An 18,930-nucleotide genomic window follows, 5' to 3' on the forward strand; every position below is an offset into this window, starting at 1 on the left:
AACTTCAATCAGTTAGGTCTGGTTAAGGAAGTTAAACCGTTGGTATTAAACGTAAACAAAACAAAACACATTTTCTGTATAATTCTTTGCAGAGCAGAGATTTGCACGGAAAATCAAAGTACGCATGGAAAGAGTGTAATTATTCATAAAGTTCTTTGGAAAATTTTATTATTTGTTTATTTGTTTGTTTAGTTGCTGACTTATTTATAAAGTACACAAGGGTGTGAAAATTGGAATATTTTTCTATTCATGATAGCTCATCAAATCAGTCAATAATTAAAGATAACACGGTTGAGATTGGACATCACATCACGATGGCTCCATCAAAAGATATTTTGATTCTTAAATATTTTTGATGTACTTTCTCGTTTCATTTCAGGTGCAAATGATAAATCTGTGATAAAGAAAATGTGGCGTTAGAATAGGTTTATAGTGAAAATGTTGTTTTTATTGTTTTTATTTCTTGGCACTGTACATGCTGCATTTGTTGGTGAACTCTTAAAAGAGCAAAATAAGCTTCGAGCAGTTCATGGTTCAAGTGAGTTACAACTTAATGATGAATTAACAAGAAAAGCTGAACAGATAACCAAACAAGCAGCTTTGAAAGGCGAGTTTGGAGAAACCTCAAACACGAATACAGAGATGGTGTGCTCCACTTTCAAAGAATTCAACGTCGAAGAAAAAGCAAAAGACATCGTTCAAGCATGGTAAAAATATCTAACCTAAAATATCTATTGCATATACCGGGTGGGTAAAAAAAACACCCCTACTTTTCGATTTTTGACGTACAAATTTCTATACAACAAGGACAAATGAAATTTTCAGGGAAAATTAAAAATTTAATTTTTCACCCTTGGTGAAAATTATACATTTGTATGTTAATTTAAAATGATTTTATGTCAATTTCGCTGACTTACGCCAATTTTTGATTGTTCAAAGATTTGATAGTTAAATTTTCCCGGTTTCTAAATAGGTTCTAAATCTCTCAGATTTGGAAAAGCCTTTTCTGATGGAAAAGCAACTAACCAAGAGGATCGGTCTACAAAGAAATAATAGTTAGGTTAGGTTAGAATTCTTCAGTAGCAGCGAAAAAAGATTGATTGATTGTATTTTGATGCAGTGCAGTGTCGTAGCAGAGGGGGGGGGCAAGGGAATTTGTCTTTCTGATGAATTACTAATTTTTCATTTTATTTCTTCAAAGAGAATTTTATGTTAAGTGCATTTTGAGGTCATCCTGAACTTAAATTGTAACTGATCATTGATCGATCAGAAATTTATATCATGATTGAGCATCTGAAGGATCAACCAATCATAGGGCCAAATTTTGAAAATTACGTAGGAATCTTTTATCCGAAAGAACAAGACAAATAAACAAACAAATTTCATTTTACAAAAATTGCTAATCAAATAATCGAAATTGTTCTAGATCAAGATTGGATTATTAAATTAATCGAAGAACGTAAATTTCATTAATTTTAGTTAACATATTTGATTATAAAGATCCTTCATTGATTTAAAACAAGCGATACTTTTACAGACCTACCTGATTTCAATATTGAATTTAAAGTCAGTAAAAATGATTGAAAAGTTGAGTTGGTATATATCTATATATTTCAGTAGTTAACAACATAAATGTTTGTTCTCCCTACATATAAAAGCATTAACAAAAATAAGATAAATGAAATTGGTTTAATAATAACAAGCAAAATGCTGAATGGACCTACCTAATGATTAACATCAGATGAAAATATAAAAAAAGTGACAATAATTGTACAAAAATTCAGAATGGAAAAATAAAGCTTGTGTGTTGAATAATGTAAAATGGTAAAAAGGAATTTCCTCAAATACGAAAATCACTTAAACCATTCAGGCCCAAAAAACCTTTTAAGCTGTTCTTGGCCCAAATTTGCCCAAAATAATTTTCCTTAACCCTATTCAAACTAGGCTTTTAGGGGCGGTTCAGAACTAGGGGGGGCTTTTCCTGTACCACCCCTTAACTTTTGATCTAGTGGGTCTTTTTGGATGAAATTTGGCACACAAGATCCTTGTCACGTAAGGTACCTTTTGACAAAAATTTTTTTTTGATGACGTCACTCATCATGCACAAAGTGAGCAAAAACCGAAATTTTCCATTGTCCTTATAAATAGCTATTGTATTCTAACAAAGGCTTTAGAAAAAAGTTGCCTGAGTTTAAAATGCTTATTTTATCCTAAATATTCAATAAATTACGGTTTAAACGATATATTTGACATTAAAAATAAATTTGTGTTGGAAAAGTGTCAATTTTTGTGACACCTTACTGTCAGAAATGTCATCATGCTCAAGGTGTGAAAATATTTAGGTGTCAATTTTTTTTTTATTTTGAAGCAAAATAAAAGTTAGGAATTTACAGAAAATTTCACGACAAAAGCTCTATTATTTCAGGAGCTATTACCAATAGTTTGACTTCCGAACAGAAAGAGCCCCCCCCCTAGTCCGAATAGGGTTAAAAATCTGGCTCCGTCACATTTTGGGCATTGCCATTTTGCATCATTGTGCAAAAAATCAGGAAAAAATTATGAGTCAACATTGAGAAAAGCTATATTTTCTTATTTGGTTAAAGGGAATTTCCCCGAAATACGAAAATCCGTCTTTTAAGGCGAATAAGAATTTCCCGGGAAAAACCACTTCAGTCATTCTTTAGAGAATCTTGCCCTCCATCTTTGTACAAAAAATCAGAAAAAAGTAATAACAGGATCTTGCACAAAGTCCAAAAAACCCTATTTTAGGCAGTTTTTGGCCCAAATTTGCCCAAATATATTTTTTTTTCGAAAATCTGGCTCCGTCACATTTTAGGCATTGCCATTTTGCATCATTGTGCAAAAAATCAGAAAAAAATTATGAGTCAACTTTGAGAAAAGCTATATTTTCTTATTTGGTTAAAGGGAATTTCCCCCAAAATATAAAAATCCGTTTTTTAAGGCGAATAAAAATTTTCCAGGAAAAACCACTTCAGCCATTCTTTAGAGAATCTTGCCCTCCATCTTTGTACAAAAAATCAGAAAACAGTAATGACAGAATTTTGCACAAAGTCCAAAAAACCCTATTTTTAGGTAGTTTTTGGCCCAAATTTGCCCAAATAAATTTTTTCTCAAAAATCGGGCTCCGTCACGTTCTGGGCATTGCCATTTTGCATCATTGTGCAAAAAATCAGAAAAAACTAATGAGCCAATCCTGAGAAAAGCTGGTAACAGACGGACGGACGGACGAACGAACGGACGGACGAACGGACATGGGTTAATTTATAGAACCTCCACCGGGGCACCCGGAGGTAGGTCCAAAAAATGTTTGTATGTTTATTCAATAATAAATATGTTAAAAATTCTAAAAAAAAATCTTAGTATGTTTGGTTGAGGACAAAGCCTAGGTTATCGAGATCAAGAGTAACGAGCATAGGGCTAAACAAAATGTTCTGAGAATGCCAAGATACGTGGAGGCAAAGTAGTAATGAGAAGTTTAAGCCTCAGGCTTAAGTCGTGAGTAGTAATTAATAATATTGACGTTCTAGGCAAACTAAAATGGTGTAAAGTTAAATCAAAAGTTAAATTAAAAAGTTTAAAAATTTAATTAAATAAATTTTAAAATAAACCAGTATTGTTCTAAAAGATTATTAAACTAACTAGAAATAAAGAGACATAGCTAAAGTAAAAATATTTTTGGTAGTAGGCAAGTGACGTCAAAGCAAAATTGCTTCAAAGATGATTAAGTGAGTAGAGTGCAAAGATATATGAATTGGATAAAATAGGTTAGGGCAGGGCAATCCGATGATTAGTGAAGTGAAAAAGAGGCCTGAGTCTGGATTTGATTTAAAAAACTAATAATCTAATTCTTTAGAAAATAAACGAGAAGTTGCATCTTTAAATTCATTCCTATCTTCCATATTCAAAATGTTAGCTGGCAATTTATTCCACCAGTTAATAGATGCTGGGATAAATGAGTCCTGGTACGCAATTACACGTCCATGTATTGGTTGGTATTTATTACTATCCCGAACTGGTTTGGGTAAAATACCAGGCATAACAAGTTTCCCTCCTCTTATATCATGTAAAAGAACGACTGAATCGACTTTTCGCTGTGTTCTAGGTTTTCCAGCTCAAGTCCTTCATCATTCTAGTGGGACTAGCCTCCCCCTCCAATCAGAATAACAACCGGGCCCCTTTTCGTTGGACCATTTCAAGTTGATCGCAAAGTGATTGATTTGATATAGGATTCCAAACTGGTGAAGCATACGATACGATTGGTCGGACATAAATGTTGAACGCTTTCTCTTTATTTTACGAGAACATCCTCGCAAATTTCTTTGTAAGAACGATCGTTTTTGGTTGGCTTTCTTACAAATAGCATCGATGTGTGTATTCCACTTAAGCTTCTTGTTTAAAGTCACCCCGAGATATTTGGCATTTGATACTTTCTCGAGGTTCTCGTTATGGATTGAATAAACAGATTCTATGGGTTTGGTTTTGTTCGTGATGGTGAGATGCTTGCATTTTTGTGGGTGGAATTCCATGTCCCAGAGTGTTTCCCATTCTTGTAGAGCTGTAAGATCCTCTTGGAGAAGGGTCAGCCATGCTTTCTATGGTACGATATAAATAAGCATCATCAGCGAATAAACGGATATCCGATTGGACATAAGAAGGCATATCATTAATGTATATCAAAAATAGCAGTGGCCCAAGCACGGTGCCTTGTGGTACTCCTGACAAAACATTGGCCTTTTTCGAATGTTTCCCATTTAAGATAACTGTTGAGTGCGATTACTAAGGAAAGCCTCGATCCATTTCAGTGTGGAGCCACGAATACCATAGTGAGAAACTTTCAGACAAAGCTTAAAATGGTTCCTTATCGAAGGCTTTGCTAAAGTCTAATAATATTGAATCAGTTTGTTGTTTGTCGTTTAGGTTTTTAGCAAAGTCATTTACAGTGGTCAATAGTTGGCTTACACATAATCGGTTTTCTCTAAATCCATGCTGGTAATCACTTAACACTTTATTCTTGTTCAAATGGGTCATGATGTTACTGTATATGATATGTTCTAAACATTTACAACAAGTCGATGTGAGAGACACAGGCCGGTAGTTTTCAGCCTGATTTTTGTCCTTGTTTCCACCTTTATAAACAGGAACAATAAACGCGTGTAACCAATCTGTCGGAAGTGATCCTTTGTTAAGTGATGCGTTAAATATCGATGTTAGGGCAGGTGATATTTCGCAAGCAAATTCTTTCAGAAACCTTGCTGAAATATTATCAGGCCCTGTTGCTTTCTGAGGGTTAAGCTTTGACAACAGAGAGCGGACACCGTTTTCTTTGATTTCAATATCGGGCAATGTATTTTCAACAATTGGCGATCTGATGGGTGGTATATCTTTGTTGGGCTTAGAGAAAACGCTGCAATACTGCTACTGGTAACTTTGTAATTGTTGCTTATAAAGAAAGTCAATCAACTTTCCCGTGATTCAAACTTATCAGAAATGGCCTGGGGAAAATGTGCGCGAGGTAAACGAATGCGTTTTTTCCTGCAAGGGGTTAAGAAAAGTGGGTTTTCAGCTTCTAACTCTTTTTTGGCAAAACATTTTCAGGGTGGTATTACATCATAAATATAAAGAGCATAAAGCATAAAATTTGAGCGAATTTCGATCAACAAAACTTAAGAAAAGCTCAAAAAATTAATTTTCAACGTTTCAACAGGTTTGTTTATCTTCAGAGACCAAACAGTAGACAAACAAAGCATCAAAATAATGCACACGCATCTGTTTTTCGAATTACAGGAAAGGTGTATTTCTGTCATATCCGTCGCTTGAAAGCAAGAAAGCCTTAAGTCAATTTTTCTCAATTCCAGATAAAACCCAGAGAAAAAAAGCTGAATGTCAGAAAAATGATTTACCGCTCTTTTCATTCAAATATTTATTTTTTGAGCACATTATTGTCAGGCTAAGCAAACTTAGGTAAAGTTCAATAAATTTTTAAAATATCTTGACATATAGCTCTCTTTCTTCAATTTTTTTGATGCAATTATACTGTACAAAAGTTTTGCTGAAGTAAGTTTATAATGAACAACAGCCTTTGATAAATGGTTTTTTTGTTCCAAATAAAATTTTGAATATGACTGTATTTATCGTTGAAAAAATGAGTGAAAAAATGTTTTGAATGCAAAAAAGTAACAGATTATTTTGTGAAGAACTTTGACAAAAATTTCCAGAGTGAAAGGTTAATTTTTTTAGCAGAAATCTTTTTAAGGAATCTGTTTCATTGATGGTCCACTACTTTGGTACAAAAGATCAGAAAAAAGTAATAATCCAATTTTACAAAAAGTCTAAAAATACCCATTTTGGCCATTTTTTGGCTAACCCCCCCCCTAAATCACCCTTCTTAAAAAGAGACAAAAGAATATAGAATACTTAGACTACTTAGACGACCAGAATATTTAGTGCTAGCCTGACTGAATAGTCGTTTGGGATAACCCAACGGTCTATTGAATAACAAATTACTTGAGCCAGTAAAACAGGATGAATTATCTTATACCTAGGTAACAACTTTGTTGTAAAAGACAAATCAATTATATGACGTTATTATTAAAAATATTTCTGCTAGAGTAAGTAGTTATTCAAAAGACCGTCGCGTTCTCCTGAACGACTATGGAATAATATCAAAAAGAATAAATTCAAAAAAGATCTGAAAATGAAGATAGAAAATCAACTCCTTTAATAAACTTGGCAAAAATTATTATTTTCACATGCAAGATCCCTTGATCTTATTAGAACATCATTAATGTGAAATTTTTTTTTTTACTATCCAGTCAAAAGATATAGCCTCCTAACAGTTAGTCACACTAGGAAATTAAACTTTCAGAAAAAAACAACATCAGCCATCTACAGGATGTATTTGCAACAACACGGATGAGAGTTACATGAATCAAGTTCAAGATCCCAAAACAATTAAAACTTGAAAGTTGAAATAAAACAAAATGACAATTGCTATAAATGTGAAGCGGCCAGAATCAATCATAGACCAGCGTCCGAGATTCAAAAAAGGCCTTAAAAATGGTTTTCGTATTTTGGTTTAAATATTGAAAAATATCGATATTTTTTGCTGAGTCAGCAGTTTTTCAGCATGTTTATCCACCTTAAAAATGAATTATCTCGAGATCTATACATTGAAAGTTGACAAACCATACCATTTTTGGATACTACTAATTCAGGGCTATCCAGCTGTGGGAATGATCTTTTCTGAAAATGCTCCTAGGAAAATGCTGACGTCATCGGAAAACGCCAAAATGTCGATTTTTCGCCTTAAAAATGTCATTTCTCGGCACCAGGTGGTCGAAACTTAACAAATAACCCCATTTTCTTTATCTACTTTTCACGCTGAATCCGTTGGTAGTCTCAGATATTTGATTTTCAGACTTCGAAAAAACCGTTAGTAAGTTCTATCGATTAACTAAAAATCGATTCACTCGAAAACTGCAGGAGATTCGAAGGGCAAATTTTTTTGTCAATTCTACACCCTATTATAGGAGAATAATATCAAAAATTTGCCCTGATCTAAGGGGTGCCCTACGAAGTGACACAATCCACTGCCTCGGCCGCTGGTCTATCAACCAAATTTTGTCATTTGATTCCCAATTCTTAGGCCTTTTGATTACGATGCTAAGGGGTCACTCACATATCGATTCTTTCCACGACTAACGTCAAATTGACGCTAATTTGAAAACCTCCCACCCCCACCTCTTAACGTCAAAGTTCAAAAATTATTAAAAATCGATGAAACTCTAAATTTTCTTCTTCACTTTCATCATTGTTTTGTCAGCCATCTTTAATTTCGCTACAGTACGGCTTGCTCAGTTTACATTTTAAGAATAATATTTGGAGATAATTTCTAAACTTTTTTCAAAAAGTTGCTGGAATTAATTATCTCTGTAATCATAATTAACAGAATAGCGGCATTTAAAAAAAAAAGACTGACCGCCTGTGAAATTCAAGGGCCCCACAGACCGTCTAAACAAAAGGAACACAAGACATAAACATCAGGCAGTTAGTCACACTAGGAAATCTAGCTTTCAGAAAAAACAACATCAGTCATCTACAGGATGTATTTGCACAACAAGGATGAGAGTTACCTGAATCAAGTTCGCAAGACAATTAATTAAAACTTGAAAGTTTGAAACAAAATAAAACGTGCAGCAGCCAAATATCAACCAACCAAATTTTGTCATTCAATTCCCGAGACAGCACTTTGATTTTTAAGGCCTTGTTTATACGCTAAAGTAAAAATAATTCCGCACATGTAAATGGGTCATTGTTTGAAGTCTGGCAAAATTTCCGGGAAATAGCCTATCCGGCGGTGCGCGGATCTAGGTGGGTTCCGCCTCCTCCGTAGATCTTTTTCTTGTGAAGTTGATCTTCAAATTAGTTTTCAAGGTTGGCTTGGCTCAAATTTTTTCATCTATGGCTCAAATTTTAGGCAGTTTCTCAAAGATTTTGAAAATGTTAATTTCATTAAAAAGCGCCTGGTTATTTTTTCATGAATCCCTTTAGAAGTTTTGCGATGCATTTTTTTGCTTGAGAGTCAAGTAAAAGATATAGCGCTTTCGCAGCATTAATCTTTGATACACATTTTGGCGGGGCGCTAGTGTGACTAACTGTCAGGCCGTTTGCTTTGCTTTTGGTTAAAATAGTTCTATAAAATAGAGAAGCGAACGAATAATTAGGTATGTGATCTTAGCAGATCTTATTAGTTGATAAAAGGAGGAAAATATGGAAAGTAACATTTGTCATGGAATAAACGTCTCACAAATCGATATTTCTTGTGAAAATTCTTAGCGTCACACACTCTTTACATCAATTTGACGTTAGTCGTGGGAAGAATCGATATGTGAGTGGCCACTAAAGTAAAAATAATTTTGCACATGTAAACGGTTCAGTGTTTGAGTTTCGGCAAAACGATGGCATGCTGCTCTGGCTCAAACAGTCAAAGAGAAAGCTCAAAGTTGGCAGGCTGGAGTTTACAAAATAGAAAAATTAATGTACCTTGGAACTTTTCCTTTGGATGCTTGATATCTATCCATAAATGAATCTCCCAAACATTAGTTAATCAGCCATTTCATTAGTAAAACATATGTCTGTATGTCAAGCTTTGTAGTTTCTGTATTTTTTTTTTTTTTTTTGGTTTTACGTGCTACCATTTTGAGTCCCGCGCTTTTCCCAGCTATTTCCCCGAAGTATTCCCCGATTTTGTGAAATATAAACCCAATTGTGGAGCAATCTAATTAGTGATCAAGCGCCAAAACGTCTAGAAAGACTTGATATCCAAGCCATGTGACAAATTTAATTTTAGCGCGCGAAGATGAAGACCTTTATTTGAAGTTTTGGAAAGGAAAAAGCAGTTTCTTCTTTTCTTTTCTTGTATGAAGGTATGGAGAAGTTTGCAACAAAGGCTTCAGTTTCTCTGATCCATCGAAGGGTCCATCATTTACTCGGATGATCCATAAAGACAATTATTATGTTGGAATAGCAAAAGCTTCAAATGAAAATCCAAGTCAACCATGCACTTTCATTACTGCTATTTACAAAGCCAAGGAAGGTAGGTATTTACCGTTGTTTGTTGCACCATGAAGAGAATATTATCTCTAAACATTTTCCTTAATTTTTCATGGAGTGAAACAACAATTTAAACAGGGTTTAGGAAAAGTAAAAAAATGTACCATGCAAGTGACAATAATCTTTTTAATGATTATTGTTCGTATTGTTTCCTGTTTCAAAATTTTTTAGGTGATCAAGCTCCAAATTATAGAGATCGGATAGAACATGGAAAATTTGAAAGTTCATATTGTCAAGAAAGCAGTATGTGATCTATATTTTTTATATTATTGTTTTAAACCATATTAAGCTTTTAATGAACGAAATAGTTTCAAAAGCAGTATTTAATTATACTTTGACCACAATCTTCAACAGTGTTATTTCAATTAGTTTTATGACACAAAATTATCTGCATAGCAAGGGAGTAGTACTCAGCAGATGAGTCCCCATAAGTCACATCCACACCTGCCAACTTGAGATGTCTATTTTATGTGAGATAAAAATTTCCAAGTGAAATCTAAAATCTTAGCTCGGTTTTCAGGGAAACTTTTTTCCGAAAACTGGGATATGGAGGAAACTTTTTTCCGATAACCGGGATCAGGGAAACTTCTTTCCGAAAACCGGGATATTTGGGTAAACATTTTCCATGAAATTGGAAAATCAGGGAGACTTTTTTGCCAGAATTCGAGAAACAGAGAAAGTTTTTTCAAAAATTGAAAATGCGTGAGATTGTGTGAGAAATCAAGTTTTTCAAAAATTGTGTGAGACAATGTTGAAATGCGTGAGAGTTGGCAGGTCTGCACGTCCTGGAAGAAGATGATTGGAAAGAATTTCTGTGTAAATGAAAACAATATTCAAGCAACGTTTTACAAAAAACAATTAATAAAAGAAATGATTTTATTTTTTGCACAGGAAGGAAGAAGAGATCAATATACTACAGATTTCCTGCTCGTTTTGTCATTGATTCAGCCACTGGCCAAACAAAATCAATTACACCATTACAGAAAGGTGTACCCAATTATGGACAAACTGGTGGAACAAGCCAGTTATCACTATTACAAAAAGACACTTTAAACTATGCACGGAGCATTCCACAAAGACATAATTCTGGATTTTTACCTAGAGCCAAAAATGATAATAAATATCAAAAACAAACTTTCATATCTCGTAAAAATAAAAGATTCAATAGTAGTCTTGATGATGATCTTATAACTTGGACACCAAATCTTCATGGAAACACAGGTTGAATGTTTTCTGGATTCTTTTATCAATTTAAATATTTTATTCTGAAAAGATATTTTGTCTTTATTATATTCCTGATTCTTCTATACTTTTATTATATTCAATTATGAGCATTATGAGCAAAGAAAAAACTTAACTGTAAAAAATTTGTCAGAACTTGGTTATTTTACTTTGTCTAATATATCTTTCTTCCTTACTTTTCTTACCAGGTTCAAGGCGCAGTGGCTTTGGGGGAAGTAAGTCAATATTTTGTTTTTGTTTTTGCTTTTCCGGTTTTCTAACTTTTCTAAAATACTGTAGATATTGTTAATCGGTTACTTTTTCAATGTGGGCCACACAGCTTTTTGCGCAATGCAATTGGTTCTTTTCGCATGACGACGGGCCTACACTGGCCAGAGAGTTTCCCGTCGTTAGGAAAATTCATTGTGACGTCACTTTTTCAAAGGAAAATGAACAATGTGTTGACATCATTTCTCTCATTTTTTATTTCTGACGTCAGAAATTATAAAAGATTTTTCGCTTTATTTTGCTATTTTTCCTGGATAAAGCGCTAAAAATCAATTGAAGCTGAAGGAAACGGTAAACAAATACAATAATAACCGGTTAGTGAGGGCTGTACTAAAAATATTAGTTGTTCATATCAATGTTGTTCCAAACAAAAGAAAGTCAAAATAATGATATTTCCTAAATCAAAATTGCACCCTGCAAAGCCATGCCTATTGAATTACCTGGTGTCCCAGAAATAAGCTACCCTCTTTATGGTGAAATTTACTTTAGATCGATGAGTTTTTAAAGGATGAAACTATTTCTATAATAAAGAGGAAAGGTTAACTTAGATTTTGATTGGTCATTTATCAAATTTGTCAAAAGTTACACCAAAATAAAAAATATCATTTTCTGAGACGGCTTAAACACGTCAAATTGATCCATCAAATTTAGACAAAGGCATGATTGCATATAACATTAATTTTATTGTATAAGTCATTATTGCTTTAAGTTTTAAATTCATATCATTTTACATTTTAAACTCTTTCAGGTGAAACTGACAGTAATGTATTTTTTATTTGTTTATAAATAAATGTATGATTCTGGTTATTGTTTCTTCATCACAGGAAGTTTCATTGCACTAGGTTTGTCAATCAGGTAATCGTTACTTGATCATACAGAGACCTTTCCAGGATTCCCGCCAGAAGAAGTGTCGTACTCCGTCTAGCTAAAACATCCTTAAAAATAAAGTGCCATACTGTCAATATCTCAATGGCCGAAGACTGGGCACGACAACAACAAAACAAATCCAAAGCAAAAATATCTCTTTAGGCTCTTGTTTTATTCTAGAGCGCAGCATTATTCTCGCGTCTGATTGCCTGGAAATAATTTAATTTGCTTTTACGCGTGAAGTACTAAAAAAATGGACAAATTTGAATGTGGAAAGTCTATACTATTTTAAACACCTCCTTTGTCCAAACGCAAGAAATAGTATAGACTTTCCACATATTTGCATTTTTTGACCAATTGAAAAAATAAGGATGTCAGACTTTAGGCTACATAAGAAAATTTACCTAAAAAGCTGAAATAAATGGTATTTCTATCATAAATTCCGCTATTATGGCTTTGCTAACGTAATCAGCCTTGAATTTTTGGAATCATTGACCTAATTTTAGGCAAAATTGGGTAGAAAGTAAATTTAACACATTTAAAAGGACTTTTGAAGATTTTCTGTGCCTTTAGTTGCAGTTAAAACACTTTGTTTGGGCGAAAGGTAATCAGTTCGATGTCACCATTCAATAGAAATTTAATAGATCGATTTTAAAAGGTTTTGACTTGAGCATTTTCAAAAAATGATTTAATCCATCTTAGCATAACTTTTGATCTTGTTGACTAAATTCAATAAACGACCCATTAAAATCTAAGTTTATCCTTTCTCTTTCTAATAAAAAGGTTAAAGGTTTATGAAGTTATACAAATTGAGAAAGTTAGCTTGTTTCTGGCACACCCGGTATAAAACTAACTTTAATTAGAGTGCTCAATGGTGTAAATTACAAAACAGTATCATACTTTGAAAATCAAGGAAAAAAATTTGCTGATTCTTAAAGTTTCTTCCTTTAGTTTGATACCCTGCCTATAAAGCATGATTTTGAAATTCCTAATTTTTGACAGGTTGGCATGATCAAAATTTAGAAGCACACAACGTTTTACGAAAACTTCATGGGAGTGCTGCAATGACTGTTGATGCTACGATGAGTGCCTCAGCACAAGCCTGGGCTGAACGAATGGCTTCTATGGGAAAACTGGAACACGCAAAGGCAGGATCACCTGACAATCCAGAGAAGGATGGAGAAAATATTGCATACATGTGTTTGATGCCTGGAGAGAAGTATCCTGGACAACGCCCTGTTAAAATGTGGTATGTGCTCAGCATACTTTTTTAAGAAACATTTATCAAACATTCAATAATACTTGTTTTAATAGCTGCTCTAAAAAGTAACTATTGATGTCCCAAAAATTTATGACAACGATGAGATTCCCACTGTAAGAGCTTCTTGCACCTTATTCTATAAGATATCCATATATACTCAGGTACAATGAGGTTTGTGATCCAGGCTACACGTTCAACCCAGCACCTCCTTTTGGTGGAATGGCCGGCCATTTTACGCAAGTTGTGTGGAAAATATCTCTCAAGCTGGGTATTGGGATGGCTGAGGGACAAGTCAATGGAGATAAATGTATATTCTCTGTAGGAAGATATCGAGAAGCTGGAAATTATGGCGGCAAATTTGAAGAGAATGTAAAGCAAGGTATATATGTAAATTAAAGGTATTCCTAAATTTTTAGTAAAACGATATCATCTGTATCGCTTTACTCAAGTTCATTCGTAGGTTGATAATGGCTTCTTTGTTGTATTTACTTATAGGTAGCTTTAACAAAGCAACACATTGTGCTAAAGGAAAAATTGATGAACTACTTGGATTAAATGAGAAAGGAGCAAGTATTGCTGGGGGTGGTGGAGCAGCAAATACCGCTTCTGCCGCAGCTGGAGGAGGAGGAGGCAACACCCCTGCTCCAGGTGTAATCCCAACTGGTGCTTCAACCGACCCTGCAGCTTCTGGTGCTGCAACCGGAGGTGGAGGTAGTGAACCAGGTGAACAGAAGCCAGCTGAAGGAGCAAACATTGATGCAGCTGCTAGTGGAGGCCCTACTACTGGCGCTGGTTCCGCTGCTGAGGCTGCTGGTGCGGCTGGTGCAGCAGGTGCCACTGCTGCTGGTGGTGGGAACGTGCCAAATTCAGGTGGTAATGTAGCAAGTGGGGGTGAAAACCCAGCAGCTGGAACACCACCTGGGAATGGTCCTGGTGAAGCTGGTAAGTATTCTCTATTGATTTCCTTGTTTATGTTCTGTGGTTCTTCAATTCTTACCAGGATTGCTTTTCCAATCACCCTGACCTGAAGAGAACACATTTATCAAAATATAAGGGTGCTATGCCTTGAAGAAAAGTTTTTTCTTTAGTTTGAGAAAGGTTCTTCTTTAGTGAATTTGTTAAATTATGTGTAGAGATCATAAACGTCTTCATGTTAACTTAATTAAAAATTTGATTAAAGGTAAACGACTTAACAAACTAAACAACTTAATTAAACTTTTTTACATTAGGCAAATTTTCATTTTTAGTTACAATATGTTCAATACAATATTTTATCTTTTCTGTGTAGTCCCTGTGTGTTTTTTCCAAATTTTTGAATCACTTCAGATTTTTCTGGTTGGTCTTTTTGGAGCCATTTCTAAATATACATCCAGTGACTTAATATTTTGTAGATTTCTTTTTGACAAAGATTTTTGAAAAAGATTTTAATTGTATATTTGAATAAACGTAACGTTAACGTGAACGTTTTTTAGCTATTATTTTTAAATGCTTTTATATGTGGTGATGAAAGAACATTCATGTTTAATTGAATATGTAATTACAGGTCTTTCAAATTTAGGTTAACCTTTTAGTTAATCTGAGAAACAAAGATATCTTTGTGATTTTCAGTACCCTCAAAGTTGAAAGATGAGGCATTAGAAGCCCACAATACATTGCGCAGAATCCATGGCAGTTCTTCAATGACGTATGATGACGTCATGGCCAAAGCAGCAGAATCAGTTGCTGTCTCCAATGCAAAGATTGGCAAATTGGAACATTCAAAAGATTTGTCGAAGTTCGGTGAAAATCTGGCATACAGTTGTGATCCGAATGGCAAATATTGCTCCGTTAGACAATCTATTAAACAATGGTATGCCTGTCAATAATTTTTCCTATCAGCCTTGAAGTGTTAGCCTCACATTTCATGTAATTATAGGTCGGCAATAAGATGAAAATTTTTGTTTGTCAAACTGAGTAAATGTAGCTCTATCTTTTTAAAAATTAGTCATTTTATTACATACCGTATTACTTCGAATAAACGCCCCTGGCGTTTTTTAGTTTTTTGGATTTTAGGAGGGGCGTTTAAAACTTTCTTTATTCGGGCGTTTATTCGAAGTAATACGGTATTTGGAACTGAAAAGTTGAACGTAATTATCTTTAGCTTCAATAAAATTTGTAAGTACCTTACCTATACCTTGCTTAATAAACTTTGACCTCGGCTTTTCTGAACTTTCATCGTGACTTGATTTTGCCAGGTATATGGAAGCATGTCCATCTGAAGGACAACAAGCTTATGATTTCGCAAACCAACCTGGAGCTGGTATTGTTTCACATTTTACTCAGGTAAGTCTCTACAGTCAACGTTTCTACACTAAAGCATAATGTAACCTCAGAAATATGGATAATTCGATGCACAAACGTTTTTAAGATTTAATTTATAATTTACGAGCACAAAACTTGGTCATAAAAATAGTCTTTGTTTGTTGTTTATTCTGCTTTTCCTCACATACTGTATTAGTCTAGCAAGCTAGACGACTAATTCAGATATAGTAGAAATAAAACAAAAAGTAATGGAGGGAACAAATTTTAGTCGTCTAGGAACCTTTGTGCAAGCCAAAAGCTTCATATTAATATTGGTTTGCTATTGTTAATGAAACAAAAATCTAGGGGGCTTGTTCGAAAAAAAACGGTTTGTTTTGATTTCGTAAATCGATTTTTGATTGGTTTAGAAAAAACAATCGAGACGCACACCATTGGTCGAAACACATAAAAGGAGAAATCAGAACACACAACAATTTTCTCTCTCGAAAAATTTTTCTCGTTTGTTTTAAACTAACTCCAAACAAAAGAAAAGTGTCATGTCAATATTGCAATTATAATTTTTTTCCCGCTCAAAAAAAACTTTTATTGAAAAAAAAATGTGTGTTGATTTGTTGTGTGTTAATTTTTTTTTTTTTTTGTCTTTCATTTTGTTTTGAGAGTTTGTTGTTGCTTGATCAAAAATTAATTTCTCCTTACCTTTCGCGCGCCAAATTCTTACGGAAGCACCCCCGTCCGAGAAAAGCTTTCTTTTGTTTTCAGAAAAAACCCTTTGTTTTCTCGCTACGCAAGTTTCTGCGTAGCCAGCCGGGGATTCTATAAGGCCGGAACACCGGATTCTTCCAGTCGTTTAAAGAAACTAATATTATCCGTAACAATTATCGTATTATCATTTAACGCCTATACTACTGTATTACACGCATGATAAACGACTCCAGTCTAATACTGTATATGAAAGTAATTTTTCCCGGACGATTTTCTCTATTCTTCTTTCAGGTTGTATGGGCGGAGTCCACCAAACTCGGTTGTGGTAGCGCCATTGGAAAGATGGGCGGCATGACCTGTATATTCTACGCCTGCCGATACGAAGTGAAGGGCAACAAGGATGGAAAATATGCCACTAATGTCAAGAAAGGTGAATTTGATGCCGGCAAAACCTGCCCTTCAATAAACCAAATCCTTCATATTGAAGCAGGTCCTGGAAGCCCGTCGTCCGTACCCTCGACAAGTGATAATGCAGTGGCTGCAGGTATGTTTGACTTTGATTGGGCTATTTTTTTAGTATGAATAGAATTATGCTTAAATCCAAAGTGTTTTTTTTCTCCATTGCTATGATTAATATTTTTTTTAATGAACTGTTTAATCATGCACCCAGAATGATTATTCTTCCTTTACTTTTCAAAGCACGTTACGTGGTTAAGGGTATTAAGTTTTCTTGTGAAAAATAAGGCTTTAATAAGTCTAACGAACCAATTGACATTCTGCGTTTCTCTTGACTTTAAACTCATCTATTTAGCTGATGGTGGGAACACTGGAGCAGGGTCACCGCCCAAAAGTGATGGTGGAAATAATGGTGCTGGCGGGGGTGGCGCTGCCAGCCAGATGGATAAAGGTAGGGCTCACAATTTTCATATTCTCCATTTTGTTTTGTAATGGTAATAAACCAAAAATATCATTGATTCTTACATTGTATAAAAGTGACTTCTCAAAAAGATTGAAAGATCATTATTTAAGGTCTATTTTAATCTGTTTGATGCTTCTTCGGAGCACATGATTTTAAGAAAAGGTTACGCTCTCATATAAAATGAAAACACTTGTGGCGTCGGTGGTTATCAAGATAGTATAGAGCTTGTATGAAGTGTGGTTATTAAATAGTTTTTCAGTATCTTTGTTTTCCCATTTCTACAACAGATCAAGAAGTGTACCAAACAGATTGTCTGAAAGTCATCAATCGGTTCCGTAAGATTCACATGTCACCTTACCTGATCGCAGATGTTAGCCTTCACACCAGTGCCAAGAAGATGGCAGATACTCTAGTCTCAGGTGGAGCATCGAAGGAGGAATTGAAGAAGAAATTAGGAAAGCCAGGAGCAGGGTTGTATCAAATCACATGCAGTCCTGATGATCAAGTCCTTCCACCAGATGACGCTATGGTTAATTGGTGAGAACTAATTTCTAAGTTATAATCATTCTCCAATACGTAATACGTATTACATTGAAATAACTATCTTTTTTCATCATCATGATGTATTCTTGACGCTTTTGTTAAATTCTCATCGCACTATGACATTTATATATCGGCAAAATATTAAATCAATACACTCCCGAGCAGATTTTCAACTTTCATCCAGGACTTGAAGTACCAGTCTCCCTCTTTCTTGACTAAAGGAACCCTCAATGATATAGAGATTTTAAGCTGCCGATTGAGATCTGTCATCATCATCATCATCTTTCGACCGCGATCTTTCACTATAATGAAGTCCAGTGTCTCTGCTAACTGCGTCAGTAAAAGTTAACTTTCTCGATCTTTGAACCAGCCGCTTGGGTTTCCAGAGTAAGAGAGAGGAGATGACTTCTGTGGATGCACGAAGGCAATGACCAGCAAACTGAACACGTCTAGCCTTTAAGATGTTTGAGATAGGCTTAATCGAACCATAGATGGTGTTTTTAGTGGGATGATCGCGCCAGGAAAGATTTTTAACTCTTCTTAGAAGGTGTGTGTATGTTCCATCGAGTTGTTTTTTCTAATTTACGTGTGAAGGACCACGTTTCCGAACCATAAAGAAGGATAGGTTCTATGGTGGATTTAAAAACTTTAATCTTAAGGTTAGAGTCAAGAAGAGAAGACGTCCAAATTTTGTGTAGTTTGTTACACGCACTCCAGGCAAGTGCTTTGCGAATCTTAAAATCTTTTTCAGATGACGAAATATAGGAGCCTAACTATTTGTAATCGTCAACTTTCTTTAATTTGATTCCTGCAACAGTTCTGATACTTTCGGAAGGATCAATGGGATTGAGACTGAAAAACTCGGTTTTTGATTCGTTAAGATGTAAGCCTATGGAATTTGCAGCCGATTCTAATGCATTTAGTAATTTTTGAGCGTCTGAAAGCTTAGAACTGGTTAGAGCTATATCATCAGCAAAGTCTGTATCAGTGAGATAAGTCGCTGGACTACGAGGCCCAAGTTTATGTTCAAGTAGAAAACCACATTGTGAGATTTTATCAACAGAAACACGCATGATGTAATCTACAACTAAAATAAAAAGAAACTGGGCGAGGGTATCACCTTGCAAGATACCTGCTAAGATGGGAAAAGTATCAGGTATTCGCCATTGCGATTAGTGTGCTTATTAAAGGAGAA

General features: G+C 34.8%; 1 protein-coding gene across 1 annotated transcript in view; it reads left to right on the forward strand.

The window, feature by feature from the left end:
- Window positions 1–383: 383 nt before the first annotated feature.
- Window positions 384–18,930, forward strand: part of LOC136808979 (uncharacterized) — a 41,413-nt gene continuing 22,866 nt past the window's right edge. Inside the window, exons 1-13 of the mRNA XM_067065552.1 lie at window positions 384–707; window positions 9,447–9,616; window positions 9,805–9,876; window positions 10,525–10,854; window positions 11,064–11,090; window positions 13,012–13,258; window positions 13,432–13,649; window positions 13,766–14,212; window positions 14,879–15,119; window positions 15,505–15,592; window positions 16,565–16,817; window positions 17,085–17,180; window positions 17,480–17,729. Of these exons, the coding sequence (XP_066921653.1) occupies window positions 439–707; window positions 9,447–9,616; window positions 9,805–9,876; window positions 10,525–10,854; window positions 11,064–11,090; window positions 13,012–13,258; window positions 13,432–13,649; window positions 13,766–14,212; window positions 14,879–15,119; window positions 15,505–15,592; window positions 16,565–16,817; window positions 17,085–17,180; window positions 17,480–17,729 (2,708 nt within the window). The 5' untranslated portion in view covers window positions 384–438. The remainder of the gene's footprint in view (window positions 708–9,446; window positions 9,617–9,804; window positions 9,877–10,524; window positions 10,855–11,063; window positions 11,091–13,011; window positions 13,259–13,431; window positions 13,650–13,765; window positions 14,213–14,878; window positions 15,120–15,504; window positions 15,593–16,564; window positions 16,818–17,084; window positions 17,181–17,479; window positions 17,730–18,930) is intronic.

Source organism: Clytia hemisphaerica, unplaced genomic scaffold (genome assembly GCF_902728285.1).
Source record: "Clytia hemisphaerica strain Z4C2 unplaced genomic scaffold, Clytia hemisphaerica genome assembly, whole genome shotgun sequence".
In the NCBI taxonomy this organism is placed as follows: domain Eukaryota; kingdom Metazoa; phylum Cnidaria; class Hydrozoa; order Leptothecata; family Clytiidae; genus Clytia; species Clytia hemisphaerica.